Raw genomic sequence first — 24,246 nt, forward strand, 5'->3', positions numbered from 1 at the left:
GTGAGGCACCTAAAGTTGCAGGGTGGGGGTGACAACCCCACTCTGGTCTGGATTGCACCCCAGAATGTCATAAGTACCTTAATCAGAAGGCTGTTGATCTGCACACAGACTCAAAATGAGGACAGACACATGGATTGATTTTTTATTTAAAAAAATGTAAACACAGGAGAGGGGTGCTACCTACCCATCATCCATACTCTCTTATACCAGGCATTTACGTGGTTCCAAAGGGCGTGCTACAGGGCTCCTAACATAAAACACATAACTCGGGGTAGGCTCTCCTCAGCCCAACCCACAGAATCAGCTCTCTTGAAGTCCCAGCCCTGTCCCAACCCTGCAATGAGGACAAAGGGTGCTCAAGGGTAGGGACCTCAACCTATTCCAAGAGCTCAAGACCATCAGCAAAATCCCTGCAGGAACAGAGCTAAAAGAGACTCAATATGGCCCTTGCTCCACATTAAATCCCTGGCATTGGCATTAGCCAATCCGCACCTGCCCCCCTACCTGGAGCCCCTCTGCAAGTGTCTTCCTCCCTTGCTGCTGGGGCTGTCCCCCTTCACTGCTGGTCCCATCAAGTTCCCCTACCCACTGAGACACATGGATGGCATTTCTCAGTACAGTGACAACATGAAAGCTGATATGAAGTTAGCGGAGAGTGGAAGGAGATGAAGGACTTAGTTCATGAGTCCTCTTTGAGCAGGTTATCCTAGCACCAAGTGACTGCAAAGCAGCCACATGGGCCCCCAAGAATAGCCCTGCTGTGGGAATTTTGCAGGCAGGCCAGCATGCCTATTGAGAAAGAAAAGGGGAGTGGTCACGGGCTCGGGACCATTAGTGCCTGGGCATAAATTGGAGCATCCCTCAGGGCAGCCCTGACCTGCACAAGAACAATCTGGCTCCCAACAACCTTGGATTCAAGGAAATGCTATTCATGTCCACCGTCCCCACATCAGCCCTGCTCGTCTCAGTACCAGCACAGGAATATATTTCTCCTAAAGGCAAGAGACCTTGGCAGGACATACAGGACCTGATTCTCTGTCCAGTTACACAAGCTGAACATCAGTGAAACTGCACTGACTTCAGTGTAAGAGTGTGTTGAATCAGACCTCACAGTAGTGAACAGAAGGCTTGGAAGGAAGGACGGACGGACTGAGATGTAGTCAGGCATGGAGCTGTCTGGAGTACTGACAGAAAATCTCTTAAAATAAAAGGTTTTTGTTGCTGAACTTCTGTGCTCCTGCTAAAATGAAAAGCAGAAATATTTACTGGTCTTAATTTTCTTGTATTTTTGCCTATTTAAAAATTAAGTAGCAATAGAAATTTCAAACAAGGAAACCTGAACCTTGTGAAAATTCTGGGCCAAGGATGCTCAGATAAACATCAGAGGCCTAGTTTTGATGTCACAGCTGTTTTACACCAGTGAGTAGCTCCATGACATAAATGGAGCTACACCTGATGGACAGGAAATTCAGTTCCCAGTTCTTTCGATGCTTAACTGAACTGACTCTCATAATACCTGTTTCAGTTCTGCCATTGCTAAATTGAGGGCTGATTCACCACTCTTTTACTCTACTTTTGCACTGATGTAACTCCACTGATTACAATAAGTTTACAACACCATAAAATGTGAAGTGACACAGTAGTGAATGAAGAACACACACTGCAGTGAGTGCATAAAAAGCGTTCTTTAAAGAACATAACCTTTAAACCTAAATTGAAAGCTATTTTGTGCTTTTAATTAAACAATATTAGCATTTACTTGTGTTACCCTTTTCTTTTTCAGAGAACAAAGACTGACAATACAGCTTACCCAAAGAGGTGTTTTATCTTACTTACTATAATCTCATAAAGGGCTCCATGTTAAAATAATCTTTCTTCAGTCACAAAATAAGCTGAATACATGGTACAAAATAGATTGGCAATAACATACTGCAGTGCCATTTCAAAAGAAGTCAAAATTAAACTCCATTTTAAGCTGATGGTACAATGAAGCCATAAAAGGAGTTAAATGAGTATTTTGGTGAGTAATTACTGAAGCTGATCAAATCATTGATTTAAAGCTACAGCCTGCTACAAGTTTCACTGCAGAAGAGTCATGCCAGGCCAGTCAATGCCCCCAGTGACATGTATCTGCTGAACAATACAAACTTTCCTGTCACCGTTATTTTGTTTCTCTATCCCTCCCTCCTCAGCCATCTAAAATTTTACTGGTGGCCCATTGTTCCTCCGGATGGGATAGATGCACTCAGAAATCTATTGCTATTTCTCTTAATGGAGGCAAGCTCTTTCTGGTTTGTTCCTTAGTATCTCAAATCAGGGTATCAACCACTGCTCTAAAATAGACTGTGAAATAGGCTCCGACTCTGTCCTCATAAGGCTACTGTATACAAAATAAAGTATCTTAGCCATAAAGATACACAAATAGTAATATAAAGCAAAAATGGGAAAAGAATTGGTGCAATCTGAAGGTCCACTCTTGGATTCTGTTATGACTGCAAATTTATTTTCTCCCGCAGCCTTAGTGTATTCGTCCATGGGAGTAATAATACACTTGTGAGCACAACTATTTTGAGGACAATGTCCAAAGCATCTCAGCCAGCCTTAGAGAGAGCATGTATTTGAAAACAAATTTTCTCACAGTAATAATTGCCATGATTATATCTCAGGTTCTCAATATGTGTAGAAGCTGCTTTACACAGCAGCATGTTCATCTTTAATATTATTCTGCACTCTGAAAAATAAATGTATTCTTTGGTTACAGAAACTAATTACAGTATCTCTTATAGATTAATGGAGAGATTATTAGGGAGAAATAAGAGCATAAGAAACATTAACTGGTGAAACTTTTCAACACACCTCTCTCTGAGATGATCATTTCCACAGAAGTGATAGCGTCAGTGATTTTTTTCATGTCTCCTTTAAACATATAGCAGTTTGATGTTGAATACAGATAAATATATACACATATATTCCACTCTGAAAATAGCAGTTTTCTTGCTTCTGACTCTCTCAACAGCTTGCAGCAATCTGAACCCCCAAATGCACACAGCACCCAAAGTCATTGGATGAATGCTGATCTCAGTTACACTGATGTAAATCTGGGATAATTCCATAACTCAGTGAAGTTACCTCAGATTTATATCAGGATCGGAATCATTTGTATTTTTTCCTATTCTCCCCTCCCTGCTCCCCTGCTTTTTCCTGATCAATGTTTCATCTAGAGCTTCCTTTATTCAGGTTCCTCTGATGTGAATATTTTAAGATGTGTATTAGAGGTACATAATAATAGTAGTAATTCTTAGCATTTCAATCGTGGCAATAATCGCTCTCAGACCAGTGACAAGTTTAAAGCCTAAAAAACAGATAAAATTCTGGCCTCATAGATTTCAGGTGGGAGTAATCCTGTGCAGGTGGAGGGCAACCCTTGGCCCCTGTGCTTGATTCATTCTGGGAGCTTAAATCTAACTAAAATGCACATTCCCCAAATCTGAAAAAACAATGAAAATGTTCTGCACCATGATTTTAACAAGTTTTTCAACTGAAAACAAATGCAGTGAGCTGGGGCCAACAGCTTTAGCTTCAGTCCAGGGCAATACTAAGGGTTAATTCATCACTCCATATACAGTACCTGAATGCTCACTGCCAACTTTAATAAGTGATGTACATCTAATGTTAGCTTAATGATAAACATGTGAGAGATTCACACCAGCTAGATTTTTCCTCACTTCCAGCTCTTGTTATGACCACCCACTAATGAGGGGAGAAAGATTAATAGCTAGGATAGCTAGTGGAAAAAAGAGAAATAGTGAGAAAAATTCCCTCATTGGAGTAGTTTCCAAGCCTCAACCACCATTATAAAGTTCCTAATAAAAAGAGCCTAAAAGATACAAAAATCTAGTGTGGTGTTGTGAGTGTAGGCCTTCTAAGCCCTAAAAGTCAGTGTCGCTCAGGAAACTTGAATATACTTGTGAGCATAAAAGGCCTGTGAGATGTATTTACAAAGAGTGCAAAATCAATATGAATTTTAGATGGTTTTAGAGCTATCCTTTCTCAGCTGCCTGAATAAAAATATATAATTGTGCTTGTTTGGATTTCTAATTTTTTTGAAGGCTTTAGTACAAATCCAATGATACCGGTTTCTTTCAAATAAGCTCTTTACTTTTGTATATACCTTCACATATTAGAGGTGTAAATTTATTTGTATAGATAATACCATAGGAGCAATTTTTGTTCTCCTCCCATTTCTTTCAAATTCAAATGGGAGAAATTATAAAAATATTAGGCCTGGTCTACACTACACAAGATGACATAAGGCAGTGTGTCTACACTACATGCAAGTCTGTAGTGTAGATATGCACTTACAGTCAAAGGTTTCAATTCTGACAAATACATTTATCTCCAAATTTTGCTTCTGGCTTTTACCACTCATTTATTTTTTGCAATCTTCTTTTAATTTGCGTTGCTGACATTTCTATATAAGAAGAGAAAACAAAGAGACAGTAGAACACACACATGATGGATATACAGTGAACTTACAGAAAGATCTAAACAAAATCTGTTGGAAAATATGTGAATGATATTAAAACAAGGTTTTTTATATTGGTAGCAGCAATAGTGGCCATCAATAATTATAACATGATAATAGCATGTGGGAGGATGGGGAAAGGGACTTCAGAATATAAAGAATGGCATCTCCTTATTCAGAAGTCTTATACCTGTGTGTTTTCATAGCTATACCTTTGGAGCCATTGGCACATCATGAAAGCTAGTCTAACCTCAACCCTATCATCTCCTATACCACCTCAATGTCTCCTATTTGTCTAACACAAATAGAACTATCTCCCAGCTTTCAACATGCCTGGAAGACATCAGCACCTGCATAAAAAGCAGCTGGCTGAAGCTAACCTCTGGAAAGAGCGAGGTGGTATAGGCACAGGAAAGAACTCACCACTTTAACAACATCAGTTCTCAGATTGTCTAGATGTTCCATAGCCTACTTGTCCTTTTGAACTACCCACTGCAACTAAATATATCCAAATAGTTATGTCTGCAAAAACACGGGTTTCCACTTCCAGCTCACTATACCAACATGACCTATTTTATCACACCTCGACTTTGCCAGGGTGATCCACACATCTTTGATTCCTAAAGTATATTAATGTGATATATTATTAAGTAGGAACAAAAGTGCCAACTTTACAAAAAGCTCCAACTGGATCCAGATGTGGCAGCCTGCTTACTCAGCAATGCTGGCTGTTGCAAGCACATCACCCCAGTTCTCATGGACCCACACAGGCTCCCTATTGAACATAGGATCAAAATAAAAGGCTTTGGTCCCTACCACAGAATTGGCTCAAGCTACCTGATGGACCATTTAACTCTATGAGACACGAATATATTTTACCTCTCTCCTTTCTGAGAACTGACTATTTATTCCTACCCTTTGTTTCTGATCTTTTAGCCAGCTACCCATTCTTGAGAGGACCTTCCCTCTTATCCCATGACAGTTTACTTTGCTTAAGAGGGACCTTGTCAAAGGCTTTCTGAAAATTAAATACAATATATCCACTCGATCCCCCTTGTCCACATGCTTGTTGACCCCCCTCAAAGAATTCTAGTAGATTGGTGAGGCGTAATTTCCCTTTACAAAAAACATGGCGACTCTTCCCCAACAAATTGTGGTAATCTGTGTATCTGACAATTTTGTTCTTTACTATAGTTTCAACCAGTTTTGCTGGTACTGAAGTCAGGCTTACCAGCCTATAATTGCTGGGATCACTTCTAGAGCCCTTTTTAAAAATTAGCATCACATTAGCTATCCTCCAGTCATTTGGTACAGAAGCTGATTTAAATGATACATTACAGACTACAGTTAGTAGTTCTGCAATTTCACATTTGAGTTCCTTAAGAACTCTTGGGTCAATAGCATCTGGTCCTGGTGACTTATTACTGTTTAGTTTATCAATTTGTTCCAAAACCTAATGACACCTCTAATGACATCTCAATCTGGGACAGTTCCTCAGATTTGTCACCTAAAAAGAATGGCTCAGGTTTGGGAAATCTCCCTCTGCCCCAACAGAGACAGAGTACTTTGGCCTTTGTGTCTATTTCAGTACTTATAATGAGTATTAAATATGAAGCTGATCCATTTCAGCAATGAATACCACTCCAGAACTAGGATTTGCCCCTTTTGCAGAAATGTTACCTTTTAAGACTTAGGAAGTGAAATGTGAGCAAAAACTATGATTGCCCCTCCCCCCACCTCACACTTGGAAAGCTGTCTCTGTTTGAGTACATATTTAATTTGCTTTACCAGGGGGAACAAATTACTCTCCCTCAACAAGAAAAGGAGTACTTGTGGCACCTTAGAGACTAACCAATTTATTTGAGCATGAGCTTTCGTGAGCTACAGCTCACTTCATCAGATGTTCATCAGCTGTAGCTCACGAAAGCTCATGCTCAAATAAATTGGTTAGTCTCTAAGGTGCCACAAGTACTCCTTTTCTTTTTGCGAATACAGACTAACACGGCTGTTCCTCTGAAATCTCCCTCAACAACCAATCTAAAGCTACCTGAAGTACATCCTCTTTTTACCACCTGGTCAATTCAATTTCTCACACTTTATACTTCTCTCATCTACATTTCAGTAAAGTCTCACCTTTCTCCTGCCCAATACCACAGGCTAATCTGTAGCAAACAACAAACAGAAAAGTCAATCCAAAATTATGAAGCAGGGACGGGGAAAAAAAAATCACCAAGAAGATATACACGTTGTGCACAATTTATTACCCTGGCTCCTACCACCATAGGCTCAGGAGGTTGTTACGGTTCACCTAGCAATTCTAAGTTAGGGAACCACAGGAACTGCCTCTACAGCTGTCACTCCTCTGGCCCATGTCAATGAAGCCACCTAAGCACCTGAAATGTAGCACCAAATACTGCTAATCCAACTGCCATATAATACTCTAAAAGGAATCCTGTTGCTTACCAGAGGCAATAATGATGAAATAATTCTTTCCCTTCTCCCACCACTGAAACAATTACCAGGAACTGCAAGAGTTATTGAAAGTATGATAGGTTGTAATAGATGCAGTAGCAGTAATTACAGTGATCACCCACAACACCATAAATCCATGTATGCCTTATTCAGAATAGAGGGCACTCTAATACCACGATGGGTGGCTGGATAGATAGTGGCATGGAGGAGGTAACATCCATATCATCACTTTTTTCTGAATGAGGATGTGTTGGGCTGGAGGAGTTAAAAATATGGCAAAATTAGGAGTAAAGTTATACTGCTGCTCAAGGTACAGTCAAAAGGAAAGAAGGATTGTTTGTGGTTAGTGCACTGGACTGAGATTCAAGTGATACCAGTTCAACTGACAATTCTGAGTCACTTAACTTGTGTGTGTCTCAGTTCCCCATCTGTAAAATGGGGATAACACTTCCCTTCCGCTGAGAGGTATTGTGAGCATAAATGAATGAATGCTTGTGAGATACTCAGACGACACAATGACGGGGACACGTAAATAGATATAAATATAGTTCAGAGCACTCTCTCAGAAATTACAGGCTTAATATTCGCCAGATGGAAACACTACAACCTCACCTTTGTCAAGGAGCAGGACTACCTCAAGGATGCAGCTTTTAATTGATCTCATCCCACTAGCTCTGTGTGCCTTTTGTAAATATTAGTTGGTGGGTATTAGGGCATTTCACACACATCCTTTTTGTTCAAACTTAATATATATTTTAAAATAGCATACATTGATTTTTCTTTCTCCCTCAATTCACTGAAGTCTGATCCTGTTTCTGCCAATTCAACTATAATGAGGAGCAATAAAAGTAGAGGAACTGGGAATTATTGCTCCTCTTCATAAAGAGAGCATACAATAAAAATGTAAATTTATGTAAATATACAATAAATGTAATTTTCTAACATACAGTACCCCAAGGAATGTGAGGACTACTGTACGGTGAAGACGAAGATGTTGTTAATATAGGTATGAGAGGAAGCTAAGAAAATATTTCAATTCACCTTCTATCACTTTAAAACGATGTGTAAAAATAGCTATTTAACACACCTTCAAATTTATTCTCTCATATTCCTGTGGCACTCAGCCCTGTAGTACTGTCTGAAGAGTTAAGTGTAATAATTGAATACCACTTATAACCTGCATCTGAAACCTGGACTGAATATTACAGATTAAAGGATACTAGAAAGAGTAGAGACAGATCTACACCAAATACTCTCTGTCTTGAATATAGGGAATATTTATGGATTTGGTCCCTGCAAGACAGCTAAAAACCCATTGAGTAAACCAAGGTAATAAGAAAGCACAACATTTTCTACATATCAAATCAATATATGACTTAGCAATTCTTATAATGTAGCACTGAAAAGATAAATATCTGAGAACAGGTCTTAGTTAAGCATAGAAACAATATCAAAACACAATCTAATGAAAAAGGACAAATAGTAATATAATTGATTAAGAGTGAACAGCATGCCAGTAGTAACAACTAATACATGGCCACAGTTAGAACCACCACCAAAAAAAGACTGGCAGCACTAGATCTCATTTAGCATCAGTCTGCATGCAAAAAACCTACTGAATTCAAACTGCAAAAGCCAAAAGTAACTTCTACTGCAATTTTAGTTGGCATCAGTGCAATGCTACAAAATGCATAACAAACAACTAGAGACTTACTTTGCTATTGTATCCTTTCAAAGTGAATTCTAGGGAGCTTCATCATTTAAAAACAAACAACAAAAAAAAACCTATGAGCTCTTTTTTTGGAGGTTCAAAAAAGTTTTAAGTAGTGTCTTAAAATGTCATTAAAAAAAATAATAATTCAGACCTTTGCGTTTTTTTCTAGCAAGGGACAGAAATTAAAGCGGCAAACTACCACACAAGAAGCTATTTTTGTGGTACTTTGGGCCAAAACAGGAAATCCCCAAAACTCTCATGATAAAGCCAGCTATTGAGGTTTTCTATTCAGTTTCGCGGACTCAAGAGGTCTCTTAACTTTGGTCTCTTAACTCTTAACTTTTTCCTGATTTAACCTTACTGATTGACATACATCAGATAAAACAATTCCCACGTTCTTCTTGTCAACCATAAATTACTTCCATCATTGGAAAAGGAAGTCACGGAGGAATAAAACCCTTTGACATTACGTATAGGTGTATAAACATAGCATAAGACGTAAGGGGAAATAGAACTGATATGTAGAGTTATACCCAGATATACCAATCTCAATGATAGATCATGAACATATGGAGAAAGCAAATCCCCTATTTCATAAATTAAAAGATCCATGGACAATTACTGAATCACTATCCATTATGTAATAAGGCTAGCCTTGAGAGTCATATTCTGTAAAGTGCTGAGCATCCTTCTGTCTCAGCAAGGTTACTGGAAGTTATGGGCACTAAGCACCTCTTGTCTCTTTCAGGATTAGACCCTAAATCATAAGTAATTATATCGTGGTTGGGCCAAATCCATCCCCTGATTTAAGTACATTGATTTCAACTCCATTGAAATCAATGCAATTAAACCAGGGATGGATTTGGCTGATTATGTTTAATAGAAATCCAGAGAATTGACTGGCAGTAATATACTGAACAAATAATCAGGTGTGGCTGCAGTTCAGCAAAATGGCCCATGAGGAGCATCCATCTGGACATATTGTACTGCTGCTATACAACACCAAATACCACTTGCCACCCTGTCCCAACGCACAAACCCCATTTACCAGGCACATATTACCATCCTGTTTGCTAGAAATCAAAATGCCTTAATATCCAAGAAAACCAGTTCTGAGATGGTAAAAATATGAAATTAATTATAAGCAGTCAGTGCCCCCTGAATTCCTGAAGGAATTCAGAAAGAACAACATAAAGGTGGTCTCTATTACTCACAAATCCTATGGACACATCGACTGCTCTTTCCGGCCAGGATGGTAGTTCCTGTCTGAGACTACCTGTCTCCAGAACTCTCCTACACACCAAGCCTGCCATCATGGGGAAAAGGAAGGGCACTCCTGTACTCCAAGATTGTGGCCTCTCAGAGAGCAACCTTTGGGTATTCAGCACTAGCTGATACCAAACATGTCTGAGGCTTGTTTTTCCACCTAGAAGGGCAGGAAGGAGCCCTTTCTAGTCACTTTCATCTTCCAGTAGCAGCATAATTAATGTTTACAACATGGGGAAGATTTTAGTTTAGGAGAAATGTTTTAAACATTTTGCTTTTATCATCAATCTAATAAACTGTAGGACACCCACATTTAACCTTCCACCAGATTTAACAGTGGCATGGTAACGGGGCAGGCAGTGGGTTCCAGGGGGCAGTCAGGGGTTGGAGAGGCATGGGAGTCCGGGGGAGCCTGTCAGGGGTCAGGTGGATAGGGGTCGGGGCAGTCAGGGGACAGGCAGAAGGGGGGGTTGGATAGGGGGTGGGGTCCCAGGGGGACAGATAGGGACAGACATCCCGGGAAGAGGCGGTCAGGGGGTGAGGAGCAGGGGGGGTTGGATGGGTCGGGGGTTCTGAGGGGGGCGGTCAGGGGGCGGGAAGTGGAAGGGGGTGCATAGAGGGCAGGGGCCAGGCCACTTGGGGAGGCCCAGCCTTCCCTACCCGGCCCTCCATAGAGTTTCACAACACCGATGTGGCCCTCGGGCCAAAAAGTTTGCGAACCCCTGACCTAGGACAACAGGGCCCCAGTCCTGACTGACTGAGGCCTCTGGGTGCTACAGCAATATAACATTTTATAAATAATATTTTTCATCATTCCTAATGCATAGGAAATATTAGGAGAACACAGTTTGGTCCTTCCAAAAGCAGGAAGTGCAAAAGCGTGTAAAAATGGACCACAAAAAAGAAAAAGTTATCCAAACTTTTCCAAACTTTAGAAAAGGTCCCCTTGGGTACACTTAGGGTTGACATTTTTACAGAGTTGCTGGTCCCTACCTCTAATAAGCCTCATCCTGGAGTTGTTATTCATGCAGTAGCTAGTGACGTCAATGGTGTTTATTAAATCAAACCTCAGATGTTTGCAATTGTTCACAGCACCAAATAATCATCATTTAGAGAAATCACTAGGATTTGAGAAACACCAAAAAATAAACAAAAAGGATATATTAAAAATAATATTTGCTTCAACAGCTCTAGGTTTTCTTTGCAGTGACACATCATGGGCCAGATCCTCAGCTGGTGCATATCAGCACAGATCCAGCTGGGGATCTGGACCCCATATTTATGAAAAAATCTACACATTTCAGTTAATAAAAACCTGCAGTAATCACCACAACATAAACTTTGTTCTTTTTGGCCTCTGTAAATCCCAAAAGTAAAATCATGTGCACCATGTGTTACGTCAATGCAAATATGTTTAATATTAGGTTTCTCTGCAGAGGCCTCACAAAACTATAACAATAAAGTGATGCAAGGAAGATGATCTCTCCAAATGCCAAAGAGGAATAAATGCAACTGCCCACATTTCTCATCAAGTAACTGCTCACTGATTTCAGCACCCACAAACAGGTTATACAGAGATTGCCCTGCATACACGACAACTTGAGAGGAAAGCACTTCTAAAGAAATCTCATGGTAGAAAACTTATTACTACTCATGATCTTTTCTTTGCCTGAGCTAAGCGGTTTCACACAGCAGGATAATAGGTTCCCCTTTTTGCTAAAGCAACTGTTCCTGCAAAGCTGCTCTGTTTGGGTTCCAGCCTACACATTAACCATATGTTGGCAAGAACTATTAAATGCCACATACATAACGGCCTTCTGATGAAACAGACTAAAGCACAATCTCCTCCCAGTGAACGACATATTGATAGCACTGTATTGTTTTTTTAACTCCCGTCATGATCGCAAGAAAATCGCTCCATTGTTTAGATAGTCAGTACAACTGAGGAATAAAAAAATTGCTCTAATATGGCATTCCATTGTTTCAGGACATTTCCTTTTGTATACCTACAAATCCCCATTTTTAGAGTCCCACTTACTTTTCTGCTGAACGGAACATCCAGCACGGTTTCACAGGAATAGCATAAGTAACAGCTGCATCTTACAATCTATGATTCAGAACCCTGATATTAACAATTGAAACAGGAATTTAGATTGAAATCTCTCTGCCTGAATGTTGATTCTTATTAAGAACTGTAATCATTGCATTTGTGTACTATTTATTAGATCACATAGGTCTGTAACTGATCATGTGCCACTCAAATGTATCTCTAAGTTTTCGGTTTGTTTTTCTGGAGTTACACTGATCACATATGGCATTCAAACATCGACTTCAACTTTCTATTCATACTTTGGCAAATTGCAGTGGGAAGTAAAATCCAGTTTTAAATCATGAGCTATTTACTGAAGTTCACATATGTATGCAAGCACTGCTTTTCTTGTTAAGATGACAGATTTCCTTTTTAATGCTTTTGGGCCAGATCCTCAGTTGCAGCTTCGGCTCTGCCCCTTTATCTTTGCCAAAGTATATTATTTTTTTTATGAAATATGGAAATATGTGATAATTCCCTTTCTTTCCTTCATTTTAACTAACAGATACATTGGCTGCCAATGAATCCCTCATAAAGCACTTCACTCAGAAGCCCATTTAAGATGAAAAATTACATCTGGAAAGGTTGGCTCTCTGTTCCCCCCTTTTAAATTCAACTCCAGTGCAATTTAGCAAAGAATATACAATTTTAAGATAAAGTAAAATTATTCATTTGAATTTCACAAGACTGATACTGAATGTTTCTTCAGTCTACTTATTAAATCGAAAGGGATCTATGGATAATTACTGAATCACAACACAAAGACTCAAAAGGGAATTGCAAGATATTTCAAAGAATACTGGAGTGATTCACAGTGATTGGGACTGACTAATATTAAAACCTAAATCAGAAATATTTTAAAAAGACATGAAGAGGAGTAAGACATTCCACCATTCTGGCATATTTCACCAACATTCAAACCTTTGGTAAGCCTGCAACTTCACTCTCTGCATTCTGACCCATTTCTTCTCTCACACACCTGCAGGTGTGAGGTACTCATTTTCAAACATGAGTTAAATATGAACTTCCACCATCCCTTAGATTAGGGGGCAGTTAGAGCTTAAAATGGGAAGTTATCATCCATATCAGTGTTATCTGCAGATTTTATGGCAAGATACTAGGAATAAGTGGATGGACATAGTTCCCTGACATACACAAACATACACTCTGTGATTACATGCCCCAGGGATGTAGAAGTTTACTGAGTACTTATTAACAAACAGAGAAATGTCAGTTAGTTGTTAAGCATCAGGAAGCTAGAAAGCTTGTGTCAACAGCAGTGTCATTTGAAAATGTCTTCACCTAACATACCTAGTATGTACAAAGTATTAACTTTCCATCAGTGAACAATGTGACAGTAGGATAGCGTGTTGTAGCTTTACCTTTCCTTTGCTGCACATGCTATGCCTCCGGCATTGTAAACATACTCTCTCCTAGGAAAATTTATATCTCAGAATGCTGCACAGTCAAGCCCTGATTTTAACCTGTAATAGACAATGTTCCTGTTTTCCCCATGGTCTATTGTACATTACAGGAGAGAGTAATGTTTCTAGATAGCAATAACTTTTTAACACGTTTTCAGGCATCCTGCTGCCACTGCAGCATCTTTCCTGTGTTTAAGATGAAAACCAATAAACCTTAAAATAGGCTATGTTCAAATGTAAAACCCTCACTGCAGCAAGACTGTTCCAGTGTTTATTTTATTTTTGCACTCTAATTGGGAAAATGTTTATTATGATCTCAATTTCTGTTCTTTGGCTCCCTGATTTGCACTGGTACACAGTCCCCTTGTTATAATTGCACCATATATCAAGCTTATTGTTGTGAAACATTTTGTTTCATCACAAAAGCTTTCGGTTATCGTAGAGCAATCAGCTTTTCTGGGAAAAAGGCAAGGGCATAAATAAGCTGGAGTAACCAAGTGAAGATTCAGAATCTCTCAAAGTATCTGAGGTGGAGGCGAGGGGAAATGGAATACCGGTAATTTGAAGAAAAGACACTCTGAACTTACAACCATGGAAGAAGCTGGAATCTCTATGATTTGAGAGAGAAGAATGAATCTTAAAGACAAACAGCAGACAAAACAAGAGAACTCCAAGTAAAATAGCTTTCTGTACTCACCTAGTGCTGAAAACTAGAACAGGGAAAAGAGGCAGCAAGTAACAAGCTGAGATGAATTTCATATTGTAGATTGTCTTTTGTTTTTTTCTTTGTTTCTTTCTCTGTATCCTCTTTTCTTTCTTTCCCCGTGCTTCTGATTTCCACAGCTCTTCTTCTCAGAGCAGCATGCTCCGGTGTGCAAAGGTCTGTAGATCTAGAAAAGGAGACAGACCAACAGACTGACTAATGAAGGGAGCTTAGCGTGGGGTTTGAGCTTCAGGAGTGATGTCACAGGCAGTGGAGCTGCTGTTGCAAGCCTACTGCCTGATAGGCTGTGATTATTCAACAGTGACTCTATTGATGTCCTGAAGGATTTGTTATTACTAGCAGTTTAAGTGGCAACTAGGGAGGGAAAACATAGTGGATGACACTTAACTCTAAGGTTATAAGAGTGCATAGCTGACTTGCAGATTTTGCCTGGAAGAGTGAAGAAAAATAATACATAACAAATCTACCCTAGTTATAAGTTGTGTTGCCTACCAGAAGCGGATCTGTACGAAGTTCATTGTAGAAAAGTAGGTACTACTTATTTAAGGTAACAATCAGCCTCATGCATCCCGTTGTCCTGTGCAAAGTAGGAATTAAACCTTATTGTTCTAATTTGATATTCATAGAATCATAGCTTGATGCTAGTAGTAAAACGAGAAGAGCAGAAATAGGTTTATATATTTTGAAATGTTTATGTCACCTTTACAAAACATTAATTGCCAAGAGAAACTCTGAAGAGGCTTCAGATTTATGTTTTTTTTCTTTCTGTGTTTATGGGCTTTCTGATCTTGATTTAAATAAGTTAGTGGTTGATAGAGGTGCTTGCAGATTTTAATCTGCTATTTCCTCTCTCTAGTGTTAAAGTCATCAGGTGGTAGAGAATGAAGCCCCTCACTCTCTCCTCTCTAATAGCGTGTGTCAGAAATAAAAGGTACTAAGAAAAGGAGTACTTGTGGCACCTTAGAGACTAACCAATTTATTTGAGCATGAGCTTTCGTGAGCTACAGCTTACTTCATCGGATGCATACCGTGGAAACTGCAGCAGACTTTATATACATACAGAGAATATGAAACAATACCTCCTCCCACCCCACTGTCCTGCTGGTAATAGCTTATCTAAAGTGATCATCAAGTTGGGCCATTTCAAGCACAAATCCAGGTTTTCTCACCCTCCAACCCCCCCCCCACCCCCCCACAAATTCACTCTCCTGCTGGTGATAGCCCATCCAAAGTGACAACTCTTTACACAATGTGCATGATAATCAAGTTGGGCCATTTCCTGCACAAATCCAGGTTCTCTCACCCCCTCACCCCCCTCCCAAAAACCACACACACAAACTCACTATCCTGCTGGTAATAGCTCATCCAAAGTGACCACTCTCCCTACAATGTGCATGATAATCAAGGTGGGCCATTTAAATGTCCTTACCTTGCAAATGATACAGACTACAGTACATAGCACATAATAAATGTTCAGCATCTAAAGTATGGCAGAAGTGTAGAATTTAAACAGAAGTTTTATGTAATGAAAACAGCTTTTTCTGCAAAGTGAATAAGGCAGCTTTGGTCATAAGGAAAGGGAGCTTGAGTTGTTTCCATTCTTACTTGCTCATGTAAAAAAGGGGTCTGAATTTTTAAAGTTCAATAATGTATTCTAGAGGGAAGCTTTCAGATTTAAACCCACATTTCTATTGCTCCCTGTTGAGGAGAATGGGAGACATTTGAACACCATTACAATAATTACAGATCCACTAATTGCAGTAGGTGGGAGCTCGGACCACAATACTGGCCTCCGGGGAATTAGTCAGACTTTCCCAACACACACAAATAAAACCAATACAATTCAACTCACTTTTGAAAAGTGTGTCATTTGGGAAATAAAATGACAGCACACATCACTAAAAAATATGAACTCTGACCGCTTCCCCAATCAGTGTTTCCTAGTAGTAGCTTCCTAATTCGATATGGTTGGTCCTCAGTTCAGCACGATTCTCCACAGCTTGGGAACTTTATTAATTTGAGGCAATATTTTTGTTGTTTTCCACATTACACACCACTATCAAAGAGGGTTATGTTACCATGGTTATTCATGATTGGAGAGTAAAAAGGTCATAAAAAGCACAGCCTGCCTTTCAGTTTCTCGCCCAGAAAATGCCAAACTTTCCAGGCTACCAGGCACCTCACCTACAGCCATATGCCAATAGTTTAATCCTTCCCTCATCGCCCTATGTGCATACAAAGCTGACTGATGAAAGGGCAATGGTGCATCAGGGGAATGCACCAAAGCCAGATGAGCCTGCAGTGAGCTTTTGGAACCTCATGCAGTTCTACAACGTGAACAGTTATTTCTGAATTCTGTTACTGTTCTCCCTCTTCGCAGAAGTTGTGTCTTTTGTGGGAAATTACAGTGCCCAAAGTCTTCTTTTTTCCTGACATTTTGGCCATGCCGTCCTGAGAGATCTCAAATCCACAAATGGCACATTAGTATGTGACAGAGATTGTATTGTATAGCTACACAGAAGTACTGTTAAGTGACCATCATTCTACCACTTGTGTTCAGCACTCTTGCTTGCATTTGCTATATCCTAACCAGACAAAACTACTGAATGCAGAGATGCATGAAAATATGTTCTTGGTCTGATTAATGATGCATGTGTGCAGTGTCAAGCACAACAGGACGCTGCCCTTTCACAAACAAGTAAGTAAGTAATTACTCCATTAAGGTATTTTCCTGAACGATGTAGTCAGATTAACCAGCAATATCCTCTTAAGCAGCTTGGAGGTCATAGGGAGCAGATTGACTGATGCAGGCTGTGCTCCCATCCCTATAGTAAATATCATCTCAGGTGTGTTTGGGTGGGTGGGTGGGGAGTGAGGGACATTGCTACTCTACAGGTAGGCTGAGGCGGGGGTGGGGGGGAGAGGGAGTCCTTGTTACATGATCCAAGAAATCTTTGGGCATCTGGAAAAGCAAGACATGCCCCCCTCCCAAACATATCACACCTATGTAAACAGCATCCTGGTATATGTTACTCACACCAATTCAGTGCCAAACTGGGAGCTCTGGAGAGTGCCATCCCCCAAATACCAGGCCCTGTGCACTTCCTATGATCCCCACCCACCCAGAGTGTTTTGTAGAAGGCCCCTGTACCCCAAATAGAGCTCTGTGGATGGAGAGGTCTCCAGCACACCCAGAAGCATTCTGCATATATATGCCCTGCACAAAACTAAAGCCCTCAAGCATTAAGGGGGTCACAAGAGCAGCTAATGCAAACCTGTAGCCAACTGTCCTCCTAAAAGACAGCATTTACACACTCAAAATGGTTAACTATGGACATAAATGCCCAGCTGTAAATGCAAGTGAGAGCACAAGAGAATTCACCTTTTCGCGGGCAAACCTCTTACACTGTCCTTGGGAAAACTTGGCCACTAGTATTCAGATGTTGCTGTTATATGCATGGTCGTCTTGATTTAAGCCATGTAAAATGTGGAGAACTGACCTTGTTTTTCCACCTTTCATTGTGTTATATATATTTAAAAACTGGTCTTTTTAACAGCCATGTTCATTTTTAAAAATGATTAATAGCTATTTTTAGAAAATAAATGGCAGATTGTTTCTGATTTTCATTTGCTTTATAAAAATAGCATTTATAATCATTCTTTGCATGTTGAAAATGCTGCCAAATATTTAATAATTAACTTATAATAACTGAATTAATTAAAAGACAATTGGGGGGAAATATTCCATACAACGAAATCCATCATGCTCAAGTCTGAGGAAATGGAGATCCTTACAAATCAAGGATTATCATTCCATGGCTGGAATTATGCACAGTCTTATTAAATAAAATAATTGCAATCAGTCTGGAGAGTAAAAGTTCTCCTGATTATATGGTCCTTTGCCAATAGTCATGCCCTGAATAAAAATAACTGAACAGGAAACAACCGTCCTGGTACTATACAATAACTTCCAGTAATGCAGTAATTTTATTTTCATAACACCAGTGAAGCTGATTGTCTCACAAATTCCTGCAGACTTGGTTACACACACTGACAGTTTAGACACCCCATTCCGTACTTTGTTAGACACTTTTGAGGGGGAAGATGAAGCTGGAGACCTCTTTTTGAAATATAAACACATCTTTCCCATATCAGAAAGACATCCATGTACGCATGTGTTTTTACGTTATCTAATACAATGAAGCCTTCAGTCTTGAGTGGATACTTTGAGAAGTTACCATAGTAATAGAGAATCTATCAGCTTTTTAAAATGATAAAGTACACGTTTTATCTATTTGAAATGTGCAAATGTACTAAAGAGAAGTGGAGGAAAACAGATTATGTAACAAAATATTAACATATCTTGCTGCAGAATATTTATCCCAAACCATTATTTCTAGTGTTTGGGCTATGCCATTTCTGTGCAAATTTTATAATAAGGTAATAAACTATGCCACCTCAATCTTACATAGCACTTTTCAACAGTAGCTTTCATCAAAGCTTTAACAAGCTTTAGAAAGGGGGTCAGTATCACTATCCCCATTTTACAGCTGGGGAAACTGAAGCATGCTAGGACAGTGACAGTCCACTGGGAAACACAGTCCACTGGGAAACAAACACTGTGTCTTATATACCATACTACCACTGTATTTCACAGAAATGAGATATTTTGAAACTGACTTGAGCTATTACACAGAATTCTAATATATCCCTCTTTTTGACTCCTTACAGGAGATGAAGTCCTTTTGACATTCCACTTATCTCTATTTTACAGGGACAAAGACACACATGTAGAATTGTACAAGCTCGTAGCGTAGAATACTCCAAATAAGAACACATTAATGATTCTCTTTAAATCAAAGAGAAGATAAAAGGCCACAAAGGACAGAAGTTTGGATGGTTTTAGTTGGGATTTCTACCATCCATCTGATCTAATGTTCATTAATGATATCAGACTATAGCCACATCCTTATTTCTGATCAATTAATGTGACAGCTTCAAGTTGTTTTGCATTCTTGAATAGATCGTAGTATTCTCCAAGACTTGTCTCCAGTGAAGAATGAAAGAGATTGATTTAATGGGCACTGTGGTTGACAACAAGACAAGTTTATCACAGTAGGCACATGGAACGGCGTGCTTTACCTGTGCTTCATGACACATGTATAGAACATAGATAAGTCAGCTTGTTCTCAGTGGACAGAAGCAGATAGTCACAAGTGGGTGCAAGCAGCAAGAACTGGATTTTGTTGTCATATTGCAAATTCGTGTCCTTTTTTTTCTATCCACCCACAACCCTAGATTTCCTTCAGGATTTCATTTTGTCACTTTCTGTCCATCTTTCTAATCATAGGACCCATTGGTGCTGCAAACTTCTCACAGTTTACAGTTTAATACTATAATGACCTAAATGCTTGCTGTGCAGCGCTAACTGCTCCCAACCCCCACTCAAGTCAATAGGAGTCAAGGTGTATTCATAGGAAGGGCCTCCAAGATGTGACCCTCAGCATCATTGAGGCATTGTGTTAATGTGGTGCGTCATGCTTTGTTTAAATTATTAATAAAGGTGATCACTAGATGCCTCACCCAACTCAATACACTGCCATTGATTACCATTACCTTTGTTGCCCTTCAGACAGTTTTCCTTTTATGCAATAGTGCTCACATTCAAGACAATCGGGTTGATTTAGAGAAAGCGTTTGAGAGACATAGCACCCGATGCATTTCTACAACCCAAATATAGTCCATCTCATAATTTTATAATTCTATCAAAAAGCAATCAAATTTGTCTAGCATGATTCAGGCTTTATAAACCCATGATACAGCATATTGCTGACTCGTTTTTTCTCCAGTAAGAGCCAGATTCACCTCAGGCATAAACAGGTACATCTCCATCAGTTGGATAAATTCTTCCTTATGTGAGAGACAAATATTTTCTCTTAATAATTGTACATCATTTTGCTAGGGATAGAAGATCATTATGAGGTGTTAATTTGGACAGCAGCAAGCTATTATCCTTGTGGAGACAGCTGGGGCTGGAGAATCTCTGGGAGCAGGAATAGCATTGCCTGGGTAGTAGAAGGATCAGATGGGTATTGGGGACCACAGGAGGTGGTTCCTGTGCAGAGGCTCTTTTATGAAAATGGCCCTGGGCCACTGGGGAATTCTCTGACATATTTATGGATATTGGGAGATTCATCATTGTCATAAATATAAAGGGAAGGCTAACCACCTTTAAATCCCTCCCGGCCAGAGGAAAAACCCTTTCACCTGTAAAGGGTTAAAAAGCTAAGATAACCTCGCTGGCACCTGACCAAAATGACCAATGAGGAGACAAGATACTTTCAAAGCTGGAGGCGGGTGGAGACAAAGGGTCCTCTCTGTCTGTGTGATGCTTTTGCCGGGACCAGAACAGGAATGCAGGTCAGAACTCCTGTAAAGTAGTTAGCAATCTAGTTAGATATGCAATAGATTCGGTTTTGTTTAAATGGCTGATAAAATAAGCTGTGCTGAATGGAATGTATATTCCCGTTTTTGTGTCTTTTTGTAACTTAAGGTTTTACCTAGAGGGATTCTCTATGTTTTGAATCTGATTACTCTAAGGTATTTACCATCCTGATTTTACAGAGGTGATTCTTTTACTTTTTTTTTTAATCAAAGCTCTTCTTTTAAGAACCTGATTGTTTTTTTTTTTTATTGTTCTTAAGATCCAAGGGTTTGGGTCTGTGTTCACCTATGCAAATTGGTGAGGATTTTTATCAAACCTTCCCCAGGAAAGGGGGTGTATGGCTTGGGGGGATACTTGGGGGGGGGGGGGGAGACATTTCCAACTGGGCACTTCCCCTGTTCTTTGTGTAACACTTTGGTGGTGGCAGCTTTTAACCTAAACAGGTAAGAATAAGCTTAGGGGGTCTTTCATGCAGGTCTGTACCCTAGAGTTCAGAGTGGGGAAGGAAACTTGACAATCATCTACATAAGGAAGCCAGCTTTTTGTACTTGTGTATGTGAGGAGATGGAACGGGGTGGGGTGGGGGGGAGGCAAGGGAAGATGAAAGGACATGAAAAGTGATGGCTTTAAGAAAATTGTCTCTCTCATTTAAGTGGGGTTATTCTTGCAAAGTGAAGGGGGCTCATCACCTATCATAAGCCAGGATGCTACATATCACTTAGTTAAGCCAATCAGAACTTGAGCTTCAGCTCTAGAACAAGATTGAGAGGACATACCACGACTACTTTCAAAGTATTAAAAATTCTAAGTCTAATTTAAATATTGTAGCACATGCAAAAACAATGTGAGAATAGCAACTAAGCAGGCATTGATACATACTGCTTCATTTCTACACGGCTAAGAAGTTGATGCAATTGCCTGAGACTTGTACTTTACTATCCCCAGTACAAAAAAATCCTGGTTATCACACTATTTATCAGCTTAAATCTCAAAGGAGACAGCAAAAGTTGCCATAGAGGTCACTTTCAAAATTGGCGAGTTATACATCATGTAATAATTTAACTAAGTGCCCCCTTTAAATATAAAAATAATAGGCTCAAAACTAAAGATCATTACAAAAATAAAATACATTTGCATAAAGTTTATCTTTAGCAAATGTGGTAGATGCACGCACGAAGCAGTTTATATGATTTTGACAAAGATCTGAGAGAACTGCAGTGGAGCTTTTAAATGAATATTATATAAACCTTACAGAGATAACGTATCAAACATACACTTCACTGAAACTTATTCTTTAAAAATATGCATTGCAAACAGCATATGTTTCAGGTTGGTATACACTGCAGCACATTCACAAAATGTGTGTGTACACAATTTTCTTCCCTCCTGTCAAAAGTCAGCTTTTTCTTCTCTTAGTATTGGTAGTGATGAAGTTTTGTAGTGGCAGCAGTCCATTTTTTCTCTCTTTTTCCTTTTAATCCTCCCCCCCCCCCCCAAAAAAAAAAGGATGGTTGAAGCAATTTAAGCTACCACAGAAAAGAGTCTTATCCATCCTGTTTCTTCCATATAATCTCAAATCCTTTAACCTGTACCTGTAAAGCCATTTTTAACTCAGTCCTGAAATTCTTCTGAGCACAGACTGGAGAGCAAACTAAATGTATACCATATCTTCATAGCTTTTGAAGGAGGAAAATAATATCTCTAATGGACACTGATGATTTCACGATTATTTCATTTAGAGTTTCACAATCATGCTATTAGAAAAAAAAATAAGTACATTATTTCATTCTGAAAAAGTACTTGTTTTCCACTGTTCTAACAGGGATGATTACATATTAAATGCCCAAGTCACCTGTGTTGCCTAACTTTGGTGGATGGGATGAGATAGTTTTGGAACTATTGGAACTACAAATGCCTTCAAAAGTAATAATTCTGGGAACGGCAGGAAGATATCATCCACTCATTCAAAGTCCATGGACCTCTGGACATGACACCTGCTACTAGGCCTTAGATAGTTCAGGAAATTGAAAATTACAAATTACCTATGGATTTCTGAACTTCCCTGTTGGCAGATACACCCTATTTTATTTTATAGCCAAAAGGCAGAAGGGGGAAGTCTGATTCTGCTCTTAGTTATACTGTTAAATTTGTGTCATGGCACTGGCTTCACAGAAGTTATCCTGACATGCATCACTGTGCAAACAAAATTATCCACATAGTATTCAAAGGGCCTTGTACAGCTTGGATGGGTAGAAACCCTAAGATGTAGCCTTCCATTTGTGATTCTAGTTGTTTCAAAAGCTTCTGCAAACACCTTTCTGTTACACCTGTGAAGTAGGTCATCTGCATTAGCTTCCACTTCATTGTTGGGTACAATCTAAGGTACTGTCTGAGGGTCCTCTTGGAATTATAGAACACTATATGGGAGAGAGGAGTGATACTGCACTCCTAGCAAGGTGGAACCATGCAGTAGTAATTCCAATATGAAAACCAGGCAAACTATCCATAAAAGTTTATGCCTGTACACCAATTCCCCTTATGTTTGGGCTTGATAAAATTGTGGTGAAAAGATGACGAAAATGGCAAATGAAAGATTGGTTCGCTATGGCATTATAGGTAAGGTACAGAGTGGATTTAGGAAAAGATGATGCACCATTGAACACATTGTTAAATTAGAAACTGAAATACAAAAACGTATGAGACACGGAGGTTTCATGATAGCTATGGAGGGAAATCTTGTACAAAGTAGGTGCACCAGGGATAAAAGGAAGAATGTAAAGGTGGATCAGAGAATTTGAGTAAAAGGATCCATACAGGTCAGAGTTTGGAAAGTTATGTTGAATATATATTATAGACTCAGACTTTCAGGTCAGAAGGGACCATTATGATCATCTAGTCTGACCTCCTGCACAATGCAGGACACAGAATCTCACCCACCCAGTCCTGCAATAAACCAATAGCTCAGACATAGATGAGAGAAGTCCTCAAATCATGGTTTAAAGACTTCAAGGTGCAGAGAATCCTCCAGCAAGTGACCCATGCCGAAGAGGAAGGCGAAAAAACCCCAGGGCCTCTTCCAATCTGCCCTGGAGGAAAATTCCCTCCCGACCCCAAATACGGCGATCAGCTAAACCCTGAGCACGTGGGCAAGATTCACCAGCCAGATACCCAAGAAAGAATTCTCTGTAGTAACTCAGAGTGGAGAAGTGTTATCAGCCTGACTTTATGTAATATTATGATAAATGTTCTCCCAGAATAAGTAAGTGCCAGGGTAGATGTCACTCTATTCACAGATGATTAGGTTGTGTGGTTTAGGAGCAGGAATAATGAGGTGGCAGAAAAAAGAGATTCAACAGTATTACGAGAGACCTCTGACTGGGGAGATGCAAGGGGATTCAAGTTCTCCAGTCCTACAACCAAAGGATTGTTCTTTAGAAAAGAACGTAAACTGCATCTGTATGGAGGACAAATAGATATATTTAAAAAGGTTCACATTCTTAGCGGTAATATTTGATACTAAATTACTTGGAAATATCATATAAACAATGTTAAAAATAAATGTATGGGAAGAATTAACCTGCTTAAAA

At 39.5% G+C, this 24,246-nt stretch overlaps 1 protein-coding gene across 5 annotated transcripts in view; it reads right to left on the minus strand.

Moving 5' to 3' along the window:
* The window catches only part of LUZP2 (leucine zipper protein 2), a 339,015-nt gene extending 324,551 nt beyond the window's left edge, over positions 1-14,464 (minus strand). For 2 of the 5 annotated variants that reach the window (XM_048853684.2, XM_048853683.2), the window contains exon 1: positions 14,188-14,464. In XM_048853684.2, the coding sequence (XP_048709641.1) occupies positions 14,188-14,249 (62 nt within the window). In that variant the 5' untranslated portion in view covers positions 14,250-14,464. The remainder of the gene's footprint in view (positions 1-14,187) is intronic. The other 3 variants (XM_048853679.2, XM_048853686.2, XM_048853685.2) reach the window with 3 other exon arrangements.
* Between the last annotated feature and the right edge of the window lie 9,782 nt (positions 14,465-24,246).

Source organism: Caretta caretta, chromosome 6, assembly GCF_965140235.1.
Source record: "Caretta caretta isolate rCarCar2 chromosome 6, rCarCar1.hap1, whole genome shotgun sequence".
NCBI classification, from domain to species: Eukaryota; Metazoa; Chordata; order Testudines; family Cheloniidae; genus Caretta; species Caretta caretta.